We start from the raw sequence: 21,964 nt of genomic DNA on the forward strand, positions 1-21,964 counted from the left end.
ATTTATGTCATGTAGAAAAACAGAAAGCATTCTAAAAGATAAAAAAGCTGCCTGCTTTATTAAACCAATAATTCTGCATAGGTGCTCTCTGTCCAAAGTACTATTATGTGCATGATATTTAAGGTTATAGCAATCCTTTTTAAAAGAAGAGAATTATCTTTTGATATGCATGGAATTTCTCCAAATGTTAAAAGCAATTTTTATCGATGATTATAGACATAATGTTCATGTACAACTATTTACATAAATATGTTATATAACAAATATCAATCCGATATCATATATATTTAAACTATAAAGAGTAAAAACAAATTTAACAACATTCAAATAAATCCATTTCGTAAAAATTCAGCTGCCACATTATGCATTTATTGAAAAGAAATAATCTAAAAGTACAAAAGGCTTCCAAAGTATAAAAAAGAGTATAAATATTATAATATAAAATGCTTTTAAAATGCAGTACTGAAGAAAAGGAGAATTATTCATCATCCTTATCTTTTGCACCATGCTTCAAGATGCGGGTAAATTCTATGTAATCAAACATTCCATTTTTGTCAATTGGTGCTTCTCTGTACATTTCATCAATCTAGATAGAAAAAAAATTAAGAAAAATAATACTGAATTTTAAAATGTAAATAAAATTCATAGGTATTTTGTACTGGAAAATTCATAAATTTTTAAATAAAATACAACATTTTTTCAATTCATTGCACATGAATAATGCTCAAATCATAATTTCTTCATTGAAAGTTCCCACAAAATACAAATTAATGAACTGAGAATATAAAATAACTGATCACTAGAACCATCAAATTATTAACTGAAACATATTTCCACTTTGACTAACAGATAGTTCTAACATTAAATATAAAAAAGAAGAAATTCAGATTAAACATACAAAAATCTTTTGCTAAAACATAATAAACAAAATAATACTGCTGCAAAAGCCTCTTATAAATGGAGGGGGAAGTCATAATATTATAACATTTTATATTAATTAGCCTGGTTACATCCATAATTTGGTTTTACTATTATTTCTACTTTTGTCAGCTACTATTATAATACAAATTAAAGTATAAATAACCACAGAGTTTAGAAGACAGCTACTTGCAATTTTTGTTGAATGTTACTTTATAATGCAACCCTGCTTTTCTGAACCGATTTATCAGTTTTCACTTTAGCACTTTGCAAATACTTAAGGCTGAGCCGAGACTTATTTAGTGGCATTGCTCTCCATGGCAACACAGCTGTTCAGAATTATTTAAACAAGAAAATTAAGACACATTGGCTATTCATGAAATATCTCAGGTACAAGTTTTAATATGAGCACAATACTTTAATATTTGCTCAACTGTTATAAAGCATGCTGAAATATGTCATATTATTGAGTAAAATATATTAGTGTGAATTTTTTATGCCTTCATACATAATATAAATAACTTCTACTATGCAAAATTTTTTCAGAATAAACCAACTGCAATAAACATATTCAAGTCAAATATAGAAATATAAATGAAACATGACATGTCATATGACATTTGTTATTACAATTGTTAAATAACAAATATTTAGAAATATGAAATAGCAAATGACATTTCTTCTAATAATGTTTCATGTTATTTTTAAAAAGTAACTTAAAATTTTGAGATGTAAAATAGTTTAAATGCACATAATGTGAAGATGCACATTAGATACACAAAGTGCAGAGAAAACTTTTCTAAAATAAATTATGACAATATATATTAAACCACTGTTTTAATAAGAAATGGACAAAACATTCTGCATCGCAAAAACAGAACAGAAAGGAAATTTAAAAGTGATGATGATTCAGATTACTAGGGGGAGAATGAGTGGGGTTTGATTTATGTCATTACGGCAAAGTCTCAAGGGCTATTTGCCTAAAGAGAGAGATGCCTTCCTAGACAACTTTCTAAGGGGAACTGGCTTATATACATGTTATGCGTGGAGAAAATCATGAAATGGCCCTTGCAGTCAGCCCATTTGCGGGATCCGAACCTCGAACCAATCTACCAGTGTTCAGCAACTTGACCGCTCAGCCACTGGTGGGCCAGGAAGTGTAGGAGAAAAGAAATTTCAGCAACTATAAACTAACCAGAAGCCTTACGTATGTTTAGTAACCCTACATAAATTATGAGTGAAAAGCATTTAAAACTGCAAATTGCAATTACAAAGAGAATGTTTTTCTAAATATTTTTTTCATCTTTAATTAAGTAAAATATTTTAATTGTAAATCTATCCTTTAAACTGCATTTATTGTCTTTAGAAAAACAACAGAATATACTATAAATGTAAGTTCTAAATTTTTATCAGACATTTTCATTAAGTCTAGTTCCAAAAATAATAGGAAATCATTTCTGAAGACAACCAACAAATGCATACATAAAACCCCAAAATTTATTTTCTCAAAATTAAACTGCATTTCTAATAAGACCAAGCAGTTTATGTTATTGGATAAAGAAAAAGTGTTTTCTATCATCATTTCTTTTTATTCACTGTCAATATGAAATTATTTTGAATAATGAATTCAGAAAAAAGCATGGCTTGGGAAGGGGGCGGGGAAATTTTTTCTTTATGCAAGTAAATATTTTCAAAAGTAAGAGCAACCATCAGTTAGTTATTTTTAATGTACGCTAAAAATCAATATATTTTATGCATAAAAACAAAACACAGTCTACAGCTTTAATCCGGATGTCCATAATCTGGAATCATCTATAATCCGGACCTCAAAGCTACAAACTTTCAGCGCATGCGTTAACGCATGCGCAAAATACCTTTACACATGCGCATATGCATCTACGCATGCACATAATACCTTTACACATGCACATATGCATCTACGCATGCGCATAATATGTTTACGCATGCACGTTTAATGTATAACGGATGGTATACGCTAAGCTAAAATTATCTAATTATCTATTTCAGTTAATGTTGCAGATTGCATTGTTCCTTAATCTTCTAATTGGATCCGGCTTATTATTTTTTGCAGACTGTTAGAGCAATTTTATAAAAGTAAGCTTGAACTTTCGATTATGTCAAAAAGAATTTCCGATTCTGGAGCTACCAAAGCATCTACAAAGCAAAAGCATGTTTCGATGTCCATCAAACAAAAAGTGGAATTGCTGCAAAAAAATGGATGAAGGCATATCCTTTGATTCTCTAATCATTCCAAAATGTGTTTATCAATTTCATGCTGCTCTGCGGGGATGGGGGGGGGGGCGATGAGGCGCGCAATGAACTGGAAGTTGATCTGACAGCACTATCCTTATCTTCAGGGCGGATGTTTTTATTTATTCGGCTTATAATTCCTTACTAAATGCAGTATTTCATCTCAATGTACTCCGATATGATTTAAATCAAATTCCTCGTCATTAGAAATATCACGAATACACATCAAATAGTTTCCTGGTTGCAATTTTCTAATTTCAACTATGCGCGCATTGAAAGAAATGTTTAATAAAATAAACAAATAAATGTAAAGCTCTTTTTTTTTTTTTTTTTTTTTTTTTTTTTTTTTGATACCTTTTAGATCATAATTGCTCTTTATTTCATAAATTACGGTTTCATATTTTTAATTTTATAATTTCTGCATGCCATCTTACCAGATTTAAACTGATGATCTATAATCCGGAAAAACCGATAATCCGGAATTGCCGAAGTCCCGACGAGTCCGGATTAAAGAAGACTGTATAAAACTCAGCCTTGGTTTAACACTGATTTCAAGTGAAAAATGCCTTTCCAACTGAAATGAATGCTCAATTATTTTGCTCTTCGCTGCCTTCTAAAATTCAATTTAGCATATCTTTTATTTCCATATTACAGCACTGGATTGGATTATTTATTAGAATAAATCCTGCAACAACTATCAACTTATTACCAAGGAATATTAACTGATATTCACATTACACTTGGGGGAGGAGTAAGAAAACCACATGCAGACAGCTTGCTCATAGAGGATAACATTCAAAGATTAATTGGCTTATATTTACTTAGCATATCAGGAAATCTACTAAAATCTTATTTTACCAGCCCTACTAGATGGGAAAAAAATCTAGGACAGATCAGATATTTGTTGTAAATATCTGGCTGCTGGTAAGCTGCCAGATAATTAAAAAAAGAAGAAGAAACAACAACAAAAAATAAGAAGAAAGAAAGGGGGAAAAAAAGAAAAAAAAAAGAGAAATTTATTTGATCCATATAGGGAGCATATACTTACAACATCTTCTGAAAATCTTTCGCCCATAGTAGATAAAAGCTCTCTCAATTTGTCTTCATGTAATACACCACTGTTTTCTTCGTCAAAACATGCAAATGCATTCCTTATGACATCTTCTGGGTCTGTGCCTTGCAGTCTTTCTCCAAAGAGAGTCAAAAACATAGTGAAATTAATAGGTCCTGGAGCTTCATTCATCATTCCTTCCAAAAAGTCATCAGCAGGGTCCTTTCCTAAAAGAGATTAATCCTTATGCGAGTTGTAAAAAAAATACAAGAATTCTAACAATTCACATATACCTACACTTATCAAGGAAGAAAATTCATTATTTTCATAGATCAGAAATTAAAGGACAATAATACATAAAATTAGATACTGATTCAAAACTTGGCACACTTAATAAAAATTACCATGTTTCATATATCTACAATACAAGTTTGAATTTTCACAAAAAAGTTTGAATACCCTAAATATGATGATCAAGCACAAATCTCTGCTTCAATTAGCATGATACTGATTTCAAATATAACAATCTTCAACAAGAACAAAATGAGAGAAATGAATTAACAACTGAAAACAATGATAAAAATGATACCTTGCAATTATTTGCGAGCTATGAAAATTTTAATGAAGGGCTGAACTTTATCTTATAAAGCAAAACACCAAATTTTAATTAAATGTTTTACTTTTTACAAAAACAGAACATACAAGTAATTAAGTATTAACTAGAAAACATTTTAAACCTAAGAAAAAGAAAAAAGTGAAAGAAATTACATAAAATATGGAATCAATTTAATTATATAGCAAATTTTATGCCTGAAGCTGCCAAATATGGTTTCCATCTTTCATATCAGGATCATATCAGGATATCTAGAATGTTCTAAGGAAAAGGATTTTAAAAAAAGTTTCTACATGATGGTTACAATTAGATTCTTCAAGAGATTTCAGGTTGTCATTTAAATATGAAATACATTGTACAATCAAAGAAGACCTTTTTCTTGTTTTAATAGAAATACTCTTAGCTGAATGTTTGTTTAGTTTCAGCACTCTTAATAGCAACAATCTCCACAATGACTTAAATTTTCTTTATAGCATTGAGATTTCATTATGCATTTTTTTGCTAAAGGCATCTCAATGAAATGCATATGCAATAATAAATTACAACAATACCTAACAATATAATTATTGAAAGCAGACAATATTTCTCAGCACCAGTTAAAATTTTATAGTTGTCTACAATATGTTTGACTAAAATAAAAACCAGATAAGATGTTAACTCTCAGAAACAGAGAGACTTAATTTTAAGTCAAAATATGATTATGTCATGCAAAACAATTTTTTTTAAATAAATAAACAAGCTAACAAAAGAATATGGAGCTTGCAAATTGGAGATAAATCTAATAAAGGAACAAGTTCCTTTAAGTTCACCACTGCTTACAATAATCATAATCAAAATATCATTGAAACTTTTAAACATTAAAGAAAAAACTATGTTGCGGCTGCGAATAAATTTTACAATGGTTTATGCAATAAAAATCAATTTAAAGAGAATTTTAGTCTAAAATTTTAACAATTTTATTTGTATGATTTAAAATGATATGTAATAAAAAATGATCAGCTGATTTTAGTATGTCAATAAAAATTTTGGTTACATCATGAATTAAAAAAAATTACTTAAAAATTAAAAATCGCAAAATATAAATTTATTGTTGCTATTATTGTCTTAAATATGTTTCTATAGAAGTTAAAACAAGAGGAGGATTTATTTAAAAGTTTCATTAGTTTTTAAAAAAAAATTTTTTTAGGGGTGCATGTCAGATTAATATAAAAACTATTTTTGAGTGTTTAATATGTGTGAAAATAATTAATATAGAAATATTCCTAGCTGATATATAAAATCTAAAATTAATAAACATAACATCTGTAAACAGCTACCTATACAATTATAATAAAAATTCAGACTTTATAAATAAAACATCTTCCATAAAGCAACACCCTCCTTGGGCAGGTAGCCCTTGTGTTTTTTGGCACAATTTAAATAACTAACCACAAATATAGAAGATTTTAAAAATGATTATTATGTAAAGAGATAGCATACATCTCTCCAAACTATATGAGAAAATTAAAGCTAAATCTAAAATTTAAATAACACAAACATTGTTTAGTATATTTCTTTTTTCTGCAGCAAGCACCTAAGTCTGGTTGTTAATATACATAGCTACTAGCCAGAAGCATTCAGGGCTAATCTTTGGAATATGGCAACAGGTAGTTTGGTGACATTTTGGTAAGGCGATAAAGGTTACTAGCTAGGACTTTAGCAGTGTACATGGATAAAGTCAAGAGTGTGTGCAATGCCATTTATGTGCAATTCTGGGATTTTTTTTAAGTGAAAATAGGTCGACGTGTACATGGATGATATCGTGTATGTGCAATTCTTAAAAACACGGCAAGCAGTGGGCGATTGTGCACTTTCTCCTAATTTCACACCTAATGTTCATCATAATTAAGCATTTTTATTCCATAAAAGTTCTAGTATAAGCGTAATTCGGCTATCAGATTGTTGGAAAAAATGTTGAGTTAAAAAAAATGCCTTTACTTCGTGAAATCAAAATGGCATTCAAAACAAAACTAGCAGGTTGCTGTAGCAGGGTTAGTGCCACATTTTCGCAAAAAAACGCCAAGTTACCATAATCCGAAGATTAACCGCATTCAGTTTAAATTCAGCAATTGCTTTTAATTTTTTCAATATTTGTTTTTTCAAAAATAAAAAAAAAGCATTCATCAAAAATTTATTTTAAGGAAATGTTAAAAGAAAAAAAAAAAATTGCAAAAATTTGATTTTATACAAAAAACAATTTTTCATTTAATTTGTTTTAACATACTTTTTCTCAAAGGAATACTCTGAATACATGATGGTAAATTACAATTCAAATTTTTATTCATAATATATGTTTATGAAATATAAGAATACAATGGAAGAAAATGTGGTTCATATAATATAGGTGACACAAGAAAGAGACTTTTAGGAATGTAACAAAAATATACTTTTCCTTTGAAATTATATAAATATACATGTATATATTCCAAAGAAAACAAATTATAACAAACAGCCACTCATTAAATGTATCCAATGCGAGTATTTTATAACTTGAATGCTTTTATGATAAACATAATCTGTCAATTGTAAATAAACTCAGGGGGAATAAATAAGAACGAAATAAATGAAAAATTATTTTTTGTATGTAATATTTCTAAAGGTTAATATTTTCATTAATTTCTTAACATTTTCCATGAATAAATTTTCTTTCAAAATATAGAATTATTAAAAAATTAAAAATACCAAAAATTATTGATTATTATTATTAAAACATGCTGCTAGCTACTGGATTCATACTGAGAATTTATGGTAAAAAGCTCTCTGAGTTACAACCAGATTATCACATATGCTGCCAAAAAAGAATTTAAATACCATAAATTTTACTATAGTCTCAATTTTCTTGCTTTATTTTGAGAAGTGTGTGCTGTTTCAATATATACTCAATTTGAGATCCGCTATAATTATGCCATATTTGGGCAAACCACAGAAAAAATTATTTTAACTTTCTAAAAATATAACTAAGCTGAAAATAATGATTTTTTTAATTTAGCAGCAATTAACAAAATTATGTTATTCCTATTACATTGTGTTAAACACTATTCACACAGAGACTAAATCTGATTTCTTATGAAGAAAAACATTCCAAACACACAAGACAAAATAAATAAATAAATAAATAAAGTTTACAGGTCACTTGGAAAAAAAAAAAAAAAAAAAAAAAAAAACACATTTCTGTATCTCTTACTATTGGATGAACTGACAAAATTCAACTTGCGTTTTTCATGTCTCGAAAGCGCGACTTTATACTATACATTAGATTTATATATACAGCATTGTTCTAACATAGGTATTTTGACACAAAATTGGACTTCTTCTGAAATAACATACCAATTTTTTCCATATTTTGATCTTATGCCACAAATTATGCCGAAGTGCCAAGTTTCATCAAAATCACCTAGGTAGCTTTTAAAAATTAGATCTTCAAAATTTTAACTCCTCAAATGTTAACTGAATTTGGTATATATTTATTAATATCTCTTTTTTATTAAACTTACTTGATCCCTTCTTTCAGAATTCCAAATTTAGGTTCAATGAAAATAAAATATCGCACATTTTGTATTACTTATTTTTAAAATTTGTATTTTTAAATAGTTTTTATGAACTTTTCAAAAAACATTTTGAGTTATAAAGTATAAAATTTTTGCCACTGTTTTAAAATAAGCATATACCTAGGTATAAGGTATACACGAATTTATACATTGGCACATTTTAAAATTTACATATTTGTTATAAACAATAATGACAAATGTGGTTTACACACTTTATTATAATCTTCAGTGAATTGCAACAGTCATTTTGAACCTTAAATTTTTAAACAGACCTTTACTGAGGGTCATTCACGGGGAATTTCTTTATTTTCATTTATTAATAATGCTTAAAATATTGATTAATAATAAGTTATTTTTAAAATTTATGATAAAGAATATTAATAAGAAGACCTTCTCTTGCTTTCCAAACAAGTTAATTTTCACCTCCACAATTTTATCGTTTGTTATTTTACCTAACTTTGTTTTATATGCAACAAAATTTATTTTGTTGATTTCAAAATTGTGCATCAACACATCTGAGTAGGTCAAATAATGCATCAAAAATATGAATAAAAAGATGCTGTCTTTTACTACAGAAATGTTTAACAACAGCAAAATTTACATGAATATAAGTATTTTATCCTTTTTTGTGTGTGTGCAGCTTTTGAAGATGTTCTATATCGAAAGATATTTTGCGGCCTTTACTGCATAGAATAAACACATTTCTAAAAATCAAATTGTGATTTTTAAAGACCGGAATTCTAATCATTATACTAGGCTTCAGTGAGTTTTGGGTTTTTCTTAGTTTAGAAATCACACATAAATTAGGTTGGTTGGTTATTTAAATATGGTTTTAGATATGGCAAAGCACATGGAAACTAACTCTATAAGGAAAGAGATGTCTTCATGGGGAACTGCAAAAAATTCATGAAAACCATGCACCCAGCTCATTCGGCAGAGCTGGTTTATTATCACAAACTATCAACAGATAGATAGATAATAATAGATGTTAAAGCACAAAACAGTAGAACTGCAAATGTGCCCGTTTTAGAACATAACATTTACATTTTTGATATCTTTGTGATAAGAATAGAAGCAGCAGATCAGTATGGCTGAAGAGCAGAAGCAAAGTTTGATCCATTCAAGACAAAATCTTAAACAAGAGTAGTTAGTTTAGTTTCAATTTTGATATAATTTGATTGGCTAACTAATAGCCCTCCCATCATTGTCTGTTCGGAGTTTTAGTTTGCAAAACCATTTATGCAAACAGAATTATGTAAAAGTCGTATGACATGGATTAAGCTGGAAAAGATGAAGTCCTAAAATGTTTATTATAAGCAATTACCATTTTTAGAATAGAAAGGGGAAATATCGAATTAAAATGAAGAGTTAAGCAGCTATTGCAAATTTAATTTAGAATTTTAATTTACATATTTTTTTATGTTGCATATATATATTAAAAGGCAAAATATTATATATAAGCAGAAATACTGTTACAAAATTACTATCCCATTGACATCATATTTTATATCAATGTACAGTTATTACAAATATAACAAAATATTTATACCTAAAGAAGCAAGAGTTTCATGCAGATCATTTTTATCAATAAAACCATCTCTATTCTGGTCAATCATGTTAAACGCTTCTTTGAACTCTTGAATTTGAGCCTGGTCAAAAATTGCAAATACATTTGATGTAGCTCGCTGAGCACGTCGTTTAGTTGTACTTCGGCCTTTAGTTTTACGGCTGGCCATGGTTATAGGAAATCTAAGAATTACAAAGAAAATATATTATAAGTAGAATGAACACTTAGGAGACGAGGAGCAGAAAAATAACAGTCTACCCGTATTGAGAGTTTCATTCACAATACATTTACCTCAAATAATGGCAATATGCCATATTGGACATTTGCCATTAATTACAGCAATATCCAAGAATTGAGGTAACTGAACCTCTTTTCTCAAGATCAAGTGCAAACACAAATAAGAAAATCTAAAAATAAGACACAACATTCACACCACTCGATACACAAAGCGACGGGAAGGGGAAAATCTAGCAAATAACAACACTTTAAAATTTCAGCTATCATTTCGAAGCACCGCGGTTTTTAATTAATAAACAGTATATATCAGATTTAAAGAACGTCTAACCTTTACCAAAATTCAAGTATATATTAAAATAAATTTTAAGAGCAAAAAGACAGTATTACAAATAACAATATTTACCAATATTCGGATAATAATACGATATAATTCTTTACAACTTTATATCCAAAGACTTAACCTCTCCAAGAAATGAAACCTCAGCCTAGAAACTGCACGCGAAGTCTTACGCCAGCGTCATATGCTACGAGAATGAAACCAAAAAAGGGCATCATTGAACAAACCGACTGAAATACCACATTAGGTTAGGTCACAATAAATTCTTCTGTTGCAGACGCTTAAGTTGAAAGTGTGACGGAAACGGGAAGTCTTTTATTGTTGCCAATTAGATGAAATTAATTCTCGATTCTCGCAAATCTTCCTGAAATCTTATTCATATTTATTTTACTGCGGAAAAAAGAGGAGAAAAATAAGACTCCTGCTACTGTGAAAAATTACTATAGATGTTATAAATAATAATATTAGAATAGAAAATTACTATAAATAATGAAAAATCTGCAGCAATCTTTTCCCGAGAGTTTTAAATTTAACTCATCTGTTTGAGAACAAATATAAAGTATGTTTGCCATGGAAAAGTGTACGTCTGAAATTAGAAACGAATAAAAAGTTAGCCACTAAACGGTTAATATCAACTACCAAAAATCTTATTAGACCAGTATATTTGAGAGAATATGATGATGTGTTTAATGAGTGGGTTTGGAATGGAGTTATTGAAATTGTAGATAAATGTAGACATAAAAGGACTCTAATTACTACATCATCCTGTGATAAAAGCTGGTATAACAGCAACAAAAATTTGCCCGGTTTTGATGCTTCAACAAAAGATTCCAAAGAAATTCCTTGAATAATTGTTTAGAAAAAGGACCAAGTTTATAAGAGTTGGTACCTAAATCGATAGTTCAGTTTCGAAAAAACACAATTGGGTAACATCAGACACAAAAAAACGTGTTTTAAAAATCAGTTTGAATTCAGAGGACAGGAAGTATTTTAAATTTCTGTGGTGGAAGGAGTTATCAAGACTAGAAGAAATAATCACTCTCTGACATTGTAGAGTGGTACTTGCTGCTTCTTTTAGTCCATTTTTACTAGAAGCAACTATAGCTTACCATCTAGAAAACTCATCGGATGAAATGAAGCAAACAGCTCGTTGACTCAATCTTTTTATGTGGACAACTGTATTACAAATTTAGGAACTAAAGAAAAGGCACACACACACACACACAAATTTTTTTTTTTTTTTTTGAATTGAGCTATTGAGCTGATGTCTTCAGCACAATTTGAACTATAAGGCTAGGTTAATTCTGAAAAAATTGTAGAAGAGATACTGACAGATTCATTTCAATTCTATGTCTCTCTCGGGACACTGAAATCGATGAACCTTTTTGTGGCAGTATGGTTGAAATTCCAGAAGAAAAGATTACTAAAAGAGTTGTGTTATCGGCTGCGTTAATCGTTAATTTCCACAGCAATGTTATATGATTATGAGCAAAATTTCTTGTTCACTTCGAGTTCCAGAACATAATGAATAGCTAGACTTAAAGCGCTTATAGAAAACACAAAGAAAAATAAAGCAAAAGTTCAGATCAAATGGATAATAAAATTTCTTAGGGTTTTTTTTTTTTTTTTTTAGTTTTAACATGTGTTCGCTTTCGAGATTGCAACTTACATCAACGTTAAGATCGAGGATGTTTCAATATTTGCTAGTGTAAACGAGCCAGTTTTCCTGAGGAAAAGAATAAAAACGAATATTCCTGCTTCTTACAATTCTAAGACTTCCTGATACGGTTCACGTTATGAATAAAAAATTTTGTCAAATTAGTAAATAAGGATACTTACAGATTTTATTAAGAAAATGATAAAATCAATATATGCCAAATACTGCCGTGAAACAGTACTGTCCCCTTTCAAAACAGCGAGTTAGGTTAGCCCTCCGAAACAGCTCGACAACAACTTAGAGATTGGGATGGAGAACCTGGCAACACTATATTTTTTAGGCTAGTCCGTTACAATTATGAGTTTTACAGAATTCCGCAAATCGGAACCCGGAAGTGTGTTCTACGTCATCACCGGATATGTACCTTTGATATCTCCGTTGGCAACAAAGCTTAGCGAGCATTTGGCGTTATTTTTTTCCCGTAAATTTTTCCGCGAGGTCAAGAATTGGCGCTAACTTAGTTCACGTGTTAATTAGCGAGTGTGAGGAGTCTATTTTTTGCGCCATTTTTCTCGCTTTCCTTCAGCTATTTATCTTCTTTTTTTCTATTAATAATTATTTGTATTTTGTTATATTTATGATTAGTGTTTGATTTTCATTTAATTTATAGTTGCATTTTATTTACAGCATATATAATTATTGATCTGTGTTTCGATTTGTAGTTGTTTGTTTTGCCGATATGCAACCAAAAAAGATGAAATTACTTATAATTGGAGATTCAATGGTTAAATATTTGGATGAATATTTACCGGCGAATCTTCTGAATTATGAAGTAGATTTACATTCTTTTCCTGGTGCAACGATAGAAAGGTTAAGACGTAAGATAACCTTTTTGGACAATCGATACCATTTGATTTTGGTACATGTTGGTACCAACAATTCGAATGACAGTGTTGAAGATATTCTTAAAAAGTACGATTGCCTCTTTAAGGATATTAAACGTTTGAACCCGAATATCAATGTTATCATTTCAGATATCCTACCACGTGGTGAAGATTTTTTCACAACTTTAAATCAGCGAGTAGCAGCTTTGAACCGTTTACAGGTAATTAATAGAAAGATTGTAGAAATTAATTCTCAACTTGAAAAGTACTGCCAAAATCGAGAAGCGTTTTTTATTTGCAGGTCGTCTCATCATTTTGGAGCTAAGTTATTGGCTAGGGATAGATTACATCTAAACCGTCTGGGGAACAAGAAACTTGCGGCAGTTTTCCTGGATAATATCAAGATCGTTTTGACTTCAAAGCCAGTTTCTACAAAGGTAAGTCCTTTTGTATTGCCTTGTGTTTCATTTACTACATTGGATTTTCCACCTCTGAGTGATTCTTTTGTTTCTGCAAGCCCTTCTTATCCTCTCTATTCAACTGTTTTAAAGCATGGTTGTGCTGTAGATGCTACTAGGAAGGCTAATTCTGATTTGAGAAATGCTGCTAAAGTTGCTTCTGGCTCTTGGCTGAAGAGGGTTGCTATTTCTGGTGCTGGATCTCGTTTTAAATGTGTTGTCCATGGTGGTGACTCTCATTCAAAGAATGCTGTTAACCACACAGATGGTTTTAGTTTGCATCTGCAAAATGATACCACCCCTGGCTCACATCCGAAAAACATTGCCAACCCAGATGCTAGCTCTCGGTCTCTTTGCATTGCTGGCCATGGTGGTGGATCTCGCCCAAGGAACGCTTCTGTCCATAGAACTGGTTCTGGTTTGCATGTAAGGAATGGGACTAAACCTAGATGTCATCCTAGAAATGTTGCCATATGTAGTGTTGGCTCTCATTTTAAGTATGTCAATGGTTTTAGTTCACGTCCAAGGAATGCTGCCGTCCCTCGTTCTGGTTCTGATTTGCATCCAAGGAACGTTGCTACCCCTGGCCTAAGTCCTGAGAACGTTGTCATTCCCGGTGTTGGCTGTCATTCTAGACTTGTTGGTGTCCATGGTACTGGCTGTCATCCGAAGAATGCTGCTTCTGGTTTGCATTCAAGGAATAACGTCACTCCCAGCCCCTGTCATAGAAATGATATCCTTGCTGATGTTGACTCCTCCAGGCGTGTTGCAGTCCATGGTTCTGGCCGTTTTCTGAGGAGCAGTGCTAGTTCCACTGTTAATTCTTCTACGAACACTACTGTCCCAATTGCTAGTTTTCAGAAGAAACCAATTCGTGCTTTTGGTGATGGTTTGTGTCCAAGGAGGGATTTGACTGTTAGTGGCAGTTTGCATCTGAAGAATGCTGCTTCAGCTGTTTTGCGCCTCAGAAGTGTAATGGCCTACATGGGATCATCACTAAAGAATGCAGTCACTGCTGCTGGTTGTAGTGTACAGCAGGCAAGTGCTGTTTCTTTCAGTGATTGTTATCCATTGTATTGTGCTTCTGTTAGTGGCAAAGGGAGTTTAAAAAATGATTCAACAAATTTTGATATTTCACAACCTAAATTGTGTACAACAAAAGATGATTTTTACTCTGACTTTGCCTCTAGTTATGTTTTGCAGCAAAAGAACATTTCTATGACCAGAAAAAGCACTTCTTGTAGTTCAGGCCTAAGTTTCTTTCACTTTAATAAATTTTGTTTACTAAAAGATCATGTAGAAAGCAGTGAAATTAATTGTCAGGTGAGGAAAAATAAGTCTATGTGTCCTATTCTGACTGGAGGGGGGTCCGAAATTGACTGTAATGCACCATCGCTTTATCCTAGAAAATGTGATATTTGTAAAAAAAACTATAAAACTAAAAATTCTTTTAATAATCATAAAAAAAATTGCAAAGAAAAACTTGAAACTGAAAATTTTAAACTTTCAATAACTTCTCCTCGGAGTAATATTCTTATAAACATTGATAATGTATTGAGTGCTAAAAAATTAGAAACCAAAGAATGTATTAGTGATAAAATAGAAATGGCTTATCTTCGTAAATGTGAAATATGCTTGAAAACTTATAAATCGAAGAATTCATTTTATAACCACAAAAAAAAAAAAAAAAAAAAAAAAAAAAATGTTCAAATAAACAAGTACCTGTTTAAAACAAAATTTTTCATCTGTTTACCCTCGGAAATGTCTAAATTGTAATAAATGTTATCCTTGCAAATTATCATTTTTTTAAACATAAGAAATTTTGCACAGAAGTTAATAAATTATATGTATGCTTCATACCTGATTGCCATAAGTCTTTTACATATGTTTTAAATTTTAATAAGCATTTAGCAGATGAACATAATTTAAATAACTTAAAAGAATATTCATTTGAAACAATGAGTTATTTTCAAGATTGGCTAGAACTGGAAGGAACCTCGACATTTACTTCATTCAGAAAGTTTTCTAAAGTAACGAAAAATTCTAAAACTTATCATTATTATTGTTGTCAGTTTACCACGCAAGGTTATTCTGATTTTGAAAAAAAAAAAACTAGTCGGAAAAATGAAAAAGGTACCATTTCAAAAAGTGTACGTTGTCCGGTCAGAATATGGGCTTGTGAAGAAATGAATAAAATCTCTGTTTTTTACTTTCCTAAACATAATCATGAGCAAAAGTTTGAAAATTGTAAATATCAGCCATTGAAACAAAGTATGCGGTGTTTGATAAAAGCAAATTTACGTTTATCTGTGCCTCTACAAAAAATAAGGGATATCTTACAAGATGGATCAGGAAATCGCGAGAATAGAAATAATTTCCCTGTAAAGGAAAGCTTTGTCTCCCGTAAAACTATTTCTGCTTATTCTAGATATTTAAACAATTCATTGCGTCCAAGTAGTGATGCAGTTTCTGTTAATTCAATCATTGAAACTTTAAAATGTGAAGCATGCAATCCTGTGTTATTATATAAGCCTCAGAATAAAGGAAAGCTTTGTCTCCCGTAAAACTATTTCTGCTTATTCTAGATATTTAAACAATTCATTGCGTCCAAGTAGTGATGCAGTTTCTGTTAATTCAATCATTGAAACTTTAAAATGTGAAGCATGCAATCCTGTGTTATTATATAAGCCTCAGAATAATTCAACTTTGTACGGTCCAACTGATCTAGATAATCTTCCAAATCATAAAGTATCGTTTGCTCTTGGTCTTCAGACGCGTGAACAGAAAGAAATGATGATAAAAGGTTGTACAGAGATTTTATGTATTGATTCTACACATAAGACTAACCGGTATGATTTTTACCTTCTTAATCTTATAGTACCTGATGAATTTGGTTGTGGCTATCCAGTTGCTCATTTTATTACTAATTTTCTAGATGCTGACACTCTTTATTGTTTATTTAATAGTTTAAAGTGTCGTGTACCAAATTTATATGTAAACTGTGTAATGACAGATGATGACAAAGTTACATATCCTGCATTTTCAAAGGTTTTTGGTCAAGAAGTTAAGCATCTTTTATGTTCGTGGCACGTACGCCAAAGTTGGTTCCGGCAACTAAATTCTAAAGTGGTAGATAAGGAAGTGCGACAAAAAATGCTAGGAGAATTGACAAAAATATTACATGAAAGAAACCAGATCACTTTTCATGATCAAATAAGTAAGTTTTTGAATGACTATTCTAGGAAAAGTAGAGATTTTATTGAATATTTTTCTGAAAATTATAAAAATAGATTAGAGGAATGGGCTTTGTGTTATCGGAACTTTCCACATGCATTTACTGATACTAACATGTACTGTGAATCTTTTCACAATCAGTTGAAAACTGTTTATTTTAAGCGGAGACATAATAGACGATTAGATATTTTAATTTCTACACTTCTGACAATTGAGAAAGATAAATATTTAAATCATACCTATAAATTATACACTAATGTAGCTCCCAGAAATTCCATTTCTTGTTTAAGTAGGCATCAGAGAGGACTAAAAATTAGGGACAGTGATGTAAATAAATGCTCTGATACTTCTTGGACTGTTTGTTCTCAGACAAAAAATAAAATATATACTGTGCAGCGTCTTTTTGAAATTTGTCTGTGTCAGGATTTTTGCTTTTATAGATGCCCTAAAGTATCATGTATCTCATTGTGTAGTCACTTGTATCACTGCAATTGCTTAGATAAATTCCTGTGCAAACATATACATAAAGTGCATTCATTCCTTAATAGACAAAATGATTGTGTGTTTAATCCCTCGGGGATTAATCTTGAATCGAATCAGAAATGCAATGAAAGTATGAAATCAATAAATGTGTATTCTGTTAATCATTACAATCCACAAAGTATTGAACAGAGAGTAAATGCATGTGAAAAGCTTGTAGAAGAATTACTCCAATTAATAAGACAACCAAAAGTCCAAAATGTCATGTTAAAGTGTGTTCATACAACATTAAATTCATTAGTTTCAGAATGTAGAGGAATTTTAAACTCGAATGAAAATTCAAGAGCAGTTTCAAGTGCATCATGTCCAGTTGCACCAAATCAAAAACTTAATCCACAATTGTTTAAAACTTCTAAAAAGAGAAAATTACAGAAATGTCAGCAGAATAAGAATCAAGATTTTAATGATAATGTAGATGATCCAGAAATAAATGAATGTGTGGAAAAGAAAATTAAATTTAAAGCCGTAGCATTTGATTTAAATGACAGTGATAAATATCTATGTGATTTAACCAGTGTTGATCAAAATAAATCATTTTCCCTTCCATTAAAGTCTAGCGAAGATATTTCTGAAAGAATTTTACAAATTGGCTGCTATAGTATCAATCGTATTGCTTTAAAGTCTTTAGATTCTTATATCAGTAAAAGTGAAGAATTTTTTATAAAATCGGTTTGTACAGATTTTGTTAGGGGGTGGTTATTTGATGTAATCATAAATGCATTTTTATACAAAATTTTAGAAAGTGATGATCAATATACTTTTGCTGATTCCTCGATTACCCAGCTTATCTTATCTGATGCATTATCACTTGGAAATGTTTTTCCTGTTTCTTTGAAATCTTTCAAATATTTATTGATTCCTGCTTGCATTGATTCTCATTGGGTTCTGATCATAGCAGATTTAAAGAAAAATACCTTTTATTTATATGACTCGTTAATAAATTCATGCAATCCAAAATACATAAACTTAACTAATAAATGGTCTAATGTAATTAACAGTGAGTTACAAATTAACGGTTCATAGGATATTCAGTGTCCACCGCATGCTAGCAGTTGTGGGGTCTTCATCTGTTATTATGCATTTCAACATGTAAATAAATTAGCCTTAAATCTTCCTTTAGATACCCTTCAGTTTAGAAAATTTATTTATAATATTTTAACTGAGAATGTTCCACCTTGTACACAGGAAAAGATAAATTTATCATCAGCAGAGCAAAACTTTTCAGTAAATGTTAGAATGAATAAACATTTGACCAAATCATGTTTAAAAATACATGATATTGAAATTACACCATATATGTTAAAGTCTATAGATCCTTTTATAAGTAATGAAGAAGAACACTTGTTTAAATCTGTATCTTCATGTTTTCGAAAAGGATGGCTCTATAATACTATAATTGATTCTTTTTTATTTAAAATATTAAACAGTTATGAAGATTTTGCCTTTGTTAAGACTTAATTTACAAATTCCTAAACCAAATTTTTGTATTAAAGATCCATTACTAACAAGATTGAAATCAGCGAAATTATTTTTTATCCCTGCAAATTTAAATTGTCATTGGATATTAATAATAGTAAATATTCCAGATATGGTTTTTGAATTTTATGATCCACAAAATAAATCATGTAGGCAAGAGTATCAAATTTTAATTCATACATGGTGTGAGGTTTTAGCTAAAATATTTGCTACTAGCACTAAATGGAAAATAATTTGTCCTTCACATATTTTGCAAACTGATAATATGAGCTGTGGTGTTTTAGTATGCTACTATGCTTATCAGAGGATTAAAAATCAAAGTTTAAATACGCAAGTTAATATAACTGAATTCCGGAAATTGATATACAAGCATATAATTTTAAGTGATTGATATATTTAAAGAAATTTAAATTAAGAAATGTTTTTCAGGACAGCATTCCATTCCTTTGGTGATGCTTGAAAAATATAAAGTATAATGGACAAATATTTTGCAATTCATCTGTTGCCATACAGTTTCTATAAAAACACTTTTTTTTTTAGTTTGCTTTATTTTGTAATGATGTTATATGGCCAATAAACAAATAAAAATGCTTATGTTTTGTATGTAACTTGGTAGTATAAGAGAAAATTGTTAAAGTAGGCAACAATGAACCCTTTTGGCCAGGGTGATACCCCCAATTGTGGATAATAGAGAATAGTTCATTTTATGTTAACAATGCATTCTCGGGGACCTACATGCCAAAATTTTCTCTTATTTTTAAAGAGGAATCAGAGAATTTGTACTTAACACTTCATCCCATTGACTGTGAAGGATTTCCTCAGGAATGATTAGTGGTTCTGCACCAATTTTCATGGCCAATGGGATAGTATGCAAGTACTGCAAATTTTTCTGTTCATAAATAATCTCATATCTGATCTCAATCTAATCATTTTTAATATTTCAGGCTTATGTTTGCAAAATGAATAGTGCATTGTTTTCAGTGATCTTGGCTGTTTCACAATTGAATTTAGTCTTCTTTATTTTTCAGTAAACGATTGGCAGGAATCTGGTATGTATTTAAAAGTCAAGAGCAAGCTTTGCCGGGAGAATTTTCTGAAACTGAAACTCATAAATTTTTTAGTAATATGGTTGAATAATAATATTTATACTCTATTCAAGAAATTTTATCTGATATGTCTTTATTTTCAGAAATAAAAGATGAATAAAAACTTTGTAAAATAATTATTATGTATTCTGAATAAAGTCTGGGAAAAAAATTATCCATTGTTGAATTATTTTTTACTGAAAATTACTCCACGTATAAGGAATTAGTCATATCTATGAAGCATAATACAGTCAAAAGTCGTTAATTCGGACACCCGTAATCCGGAATGATCTATAATCCGGACCTCAAAGCTAAAATCTTTCTGCGCATTGACGCATGCGCATAGGCGTTTTACTCGTGCGCGCAAGACATTTACGACTGCGCAAGTGCAGAATACGTTTTCGCGTGCGCGTTTAATGTATAACGGACGGTAAAAGCTAAAATTATCTAATTTTCTATTTCACTTAATGTTGATAATTGCGTTGTTCCTTAATCTTCAAATTGGATCCGGCTTATTATTTTTTGCAGACTGTAAGAGCAATTTTCTAAAAGTAAGCTTGAACTTTCGATTATGTCAAATAGAATTTCCGATGCTAGAGCTCCCAAAGGATCTAGAAAACGAAAGTATGTTTCGATGTCCATCAAACAAAAAACGAATTGCTACAAAAAAATGGATAAAAGCATATCCTTTGTTTATCTAACCGTTCCGAAATCTGTTTATCAATTTCACGCTGCTCTGCGCGGGGGGGGGGCACGTCGCGGCGCGCAATGAACTGGAAGTTGATCTGTCAACACTATCGTTATCTTCAGGGCAGATGTTTTTATTTTAGTCGGCTTATTCCTTACTAAATGTAGTATTTAATTTCGATGTACTCCGTCTTTGATATGATTTAAATCAAATTCCTCGTCATTATAAATATCACGAATACAAATCACAGTTTTCTGGTTGCAATTTTCTAATTTCGGCTATGAGTAAGGTATGCTTTACGCATCCGCGCGTTAAAAGAAATGTTTAAAGTAAACAAATAAATATTAGGCTTCTTTTTTGGTAAATTTGGATACCCTTTAGATCATAATTGCTCATTATTTTATAAATTACGGTTTCATATTTTTAATTTTATAATTTCTGTATGCCATCTTACCAGATTTAAACTGATGATCTATAATCCGGAAAAATCGATAACCCGGAATCGCCGAAGTCCCGACGAGTCCGGATTAAAGACTTTTGACTGTATAAGTAGTGTTTCTTACAAGACATTGACTAATACATTATCCCAATTTCTTCTTAAATAAAATATATTTTCATTCTTTATTTCATCATCCATGATATCAATTGATTTTCATTGATTAAGATTAAAAAACGCTATAGTCACTTAAAAATGTGGACACTTTTTTTTTTTTTTTTTTTTCCCTGGTTAATAAGAGTACTTGCATATTTGTTAAGTTTCAGTATGTAAAGCTGTATACAAATTAAACTTTCACACATTCCAATATCAAAAGAGCTACCAATAATTAGATATTTTAATTTTTCAACATTCAAAAACAAAGAAATAGGAGTGAACTTGCTGCTAATCAAAAAGATGAATATACTGGTCTTATAATAATTATGAAAAATGAGTGCTAAAGTTACAGCCCATTTTTTAATTTTTAACTATTTATTGCAAAATAAGGAGGCTTAAAAGTTTGTGTGTCAGGCAAAGGGCTTGTGGTCTTTCACACAGAAGAGTGTAGCCAGACTTATATTAAAGCATTCAGGAAATTAAATAATTTTAATTCTAGAATAAGTCTTATCGTTACTTAATAGTTAGATAATGCCTATTATTATTTCCTGTCATTACAGAAGTACTTGCTGAAATTTCTTTGTTTCCCATTTGCATGGATGGTTTCAAAGAGTTGAATTTTCTGCAGAACTCTTAATATCCATAAATTGTTTGACACATTAAAAATAAGTGAATATTTGCTCTAAGCATATACATGTATTTCATTTAAATTTAATAATAATAGCATATACATAAAATCCAGATTTGATTTAAACATTCATAACTAAAG

At 30.3% G+C, this 21,964-nt stretch overlaps 2 protein-coding genes across 6 annotated transcripts; one reads left to right on the forward strand and one right to left on the reverse strand.

The window, feature by feature from the left end:
• Positions 1-347: 347 nt before the first annotated feature.
• LOC118194817 (myosin regulatory light chain sqh-like) lies at positions 348-10,879 on the reverse strand. Its single transcript, XM_035366022.2, has 4 exons — positions 10,648-10,879; positions 9,990-10,189; positions 4,238-4,467; positions 348-586 (listed from the first exon to the last, which is right to left on the reverse strand). The coding sequence occupies exons 2-4, from the start codon at positions 10,174-10,176 to the stop codon at positions 479-481; spliced, it is 525 nt and encodes a 174-aa protein (XP_035221913.1). The 5' UTR covers positions 10,177-10,189; positions 10,648-10,879; the 3' UTR covers positions 348-478.
• Positions 10,880-12,726: 1,847 nt separating this feature from the next.
• LOC146999068 (platelet-activating factor acetylhydrolase IB subunit alpha2-like) lies at positions 12,727-20,090 on the forward strand. Of its 5 annotated transcripts, none has more exons than XM_085814120.1 (3): positions 12,727-13,559; positions 16,629-16,797; positions 19,859-20,090. In XM_085814120.1, the coding sequence occupies exons 1-3, from the start codon at positions 12,978-12,980 to the stop codon at positions 20,023-20,025; spliced, it is 918 nt and encodes a 305-aa protein (XP_085670246.1). In that variant the 5' UTR covers positions 12,727-12,977; the 3' UTR covers positions 20,026-20,090. The 5 variants fall into 5 exon arrangements, 4 of the variants coding, with proteins under 4 accessions (XP_085670246.1, XP_085670248.1, XP_085670251.1 ...); XR_015040458.1 differs by lacking the exon at positions 16,629-16,797 and adding an exon at positions 19,594-19,704 and having other exon boundaries at positions 12,730-13,559; XM_085814122.1 differs by lacking the exon at positions 16,629-16,797 and having other exon boundaries at positions 12,730-13,559; positions 19,842-20,090.
• The last annotated feature ends 1,874 nt before the right edge of the window (positions 20,091-21,964 follow it).

Source organism: Stegodyphus dumicola, chromosome 1 (assembly GCF_044657685.1).
Source record: "Stegodyphus dumicola isolate Sdum_Otavi_A_Nest chromosome 1, ASM4465768v1".
In the NCBI taxonomy this organism is placed as follows: domain Eukaryota; kingdom Metazoa; phylum Arthropoda; class Arachnida; order Araneae; family Eresidae; genus Stegodyphus; species Stegodyphus dumicola.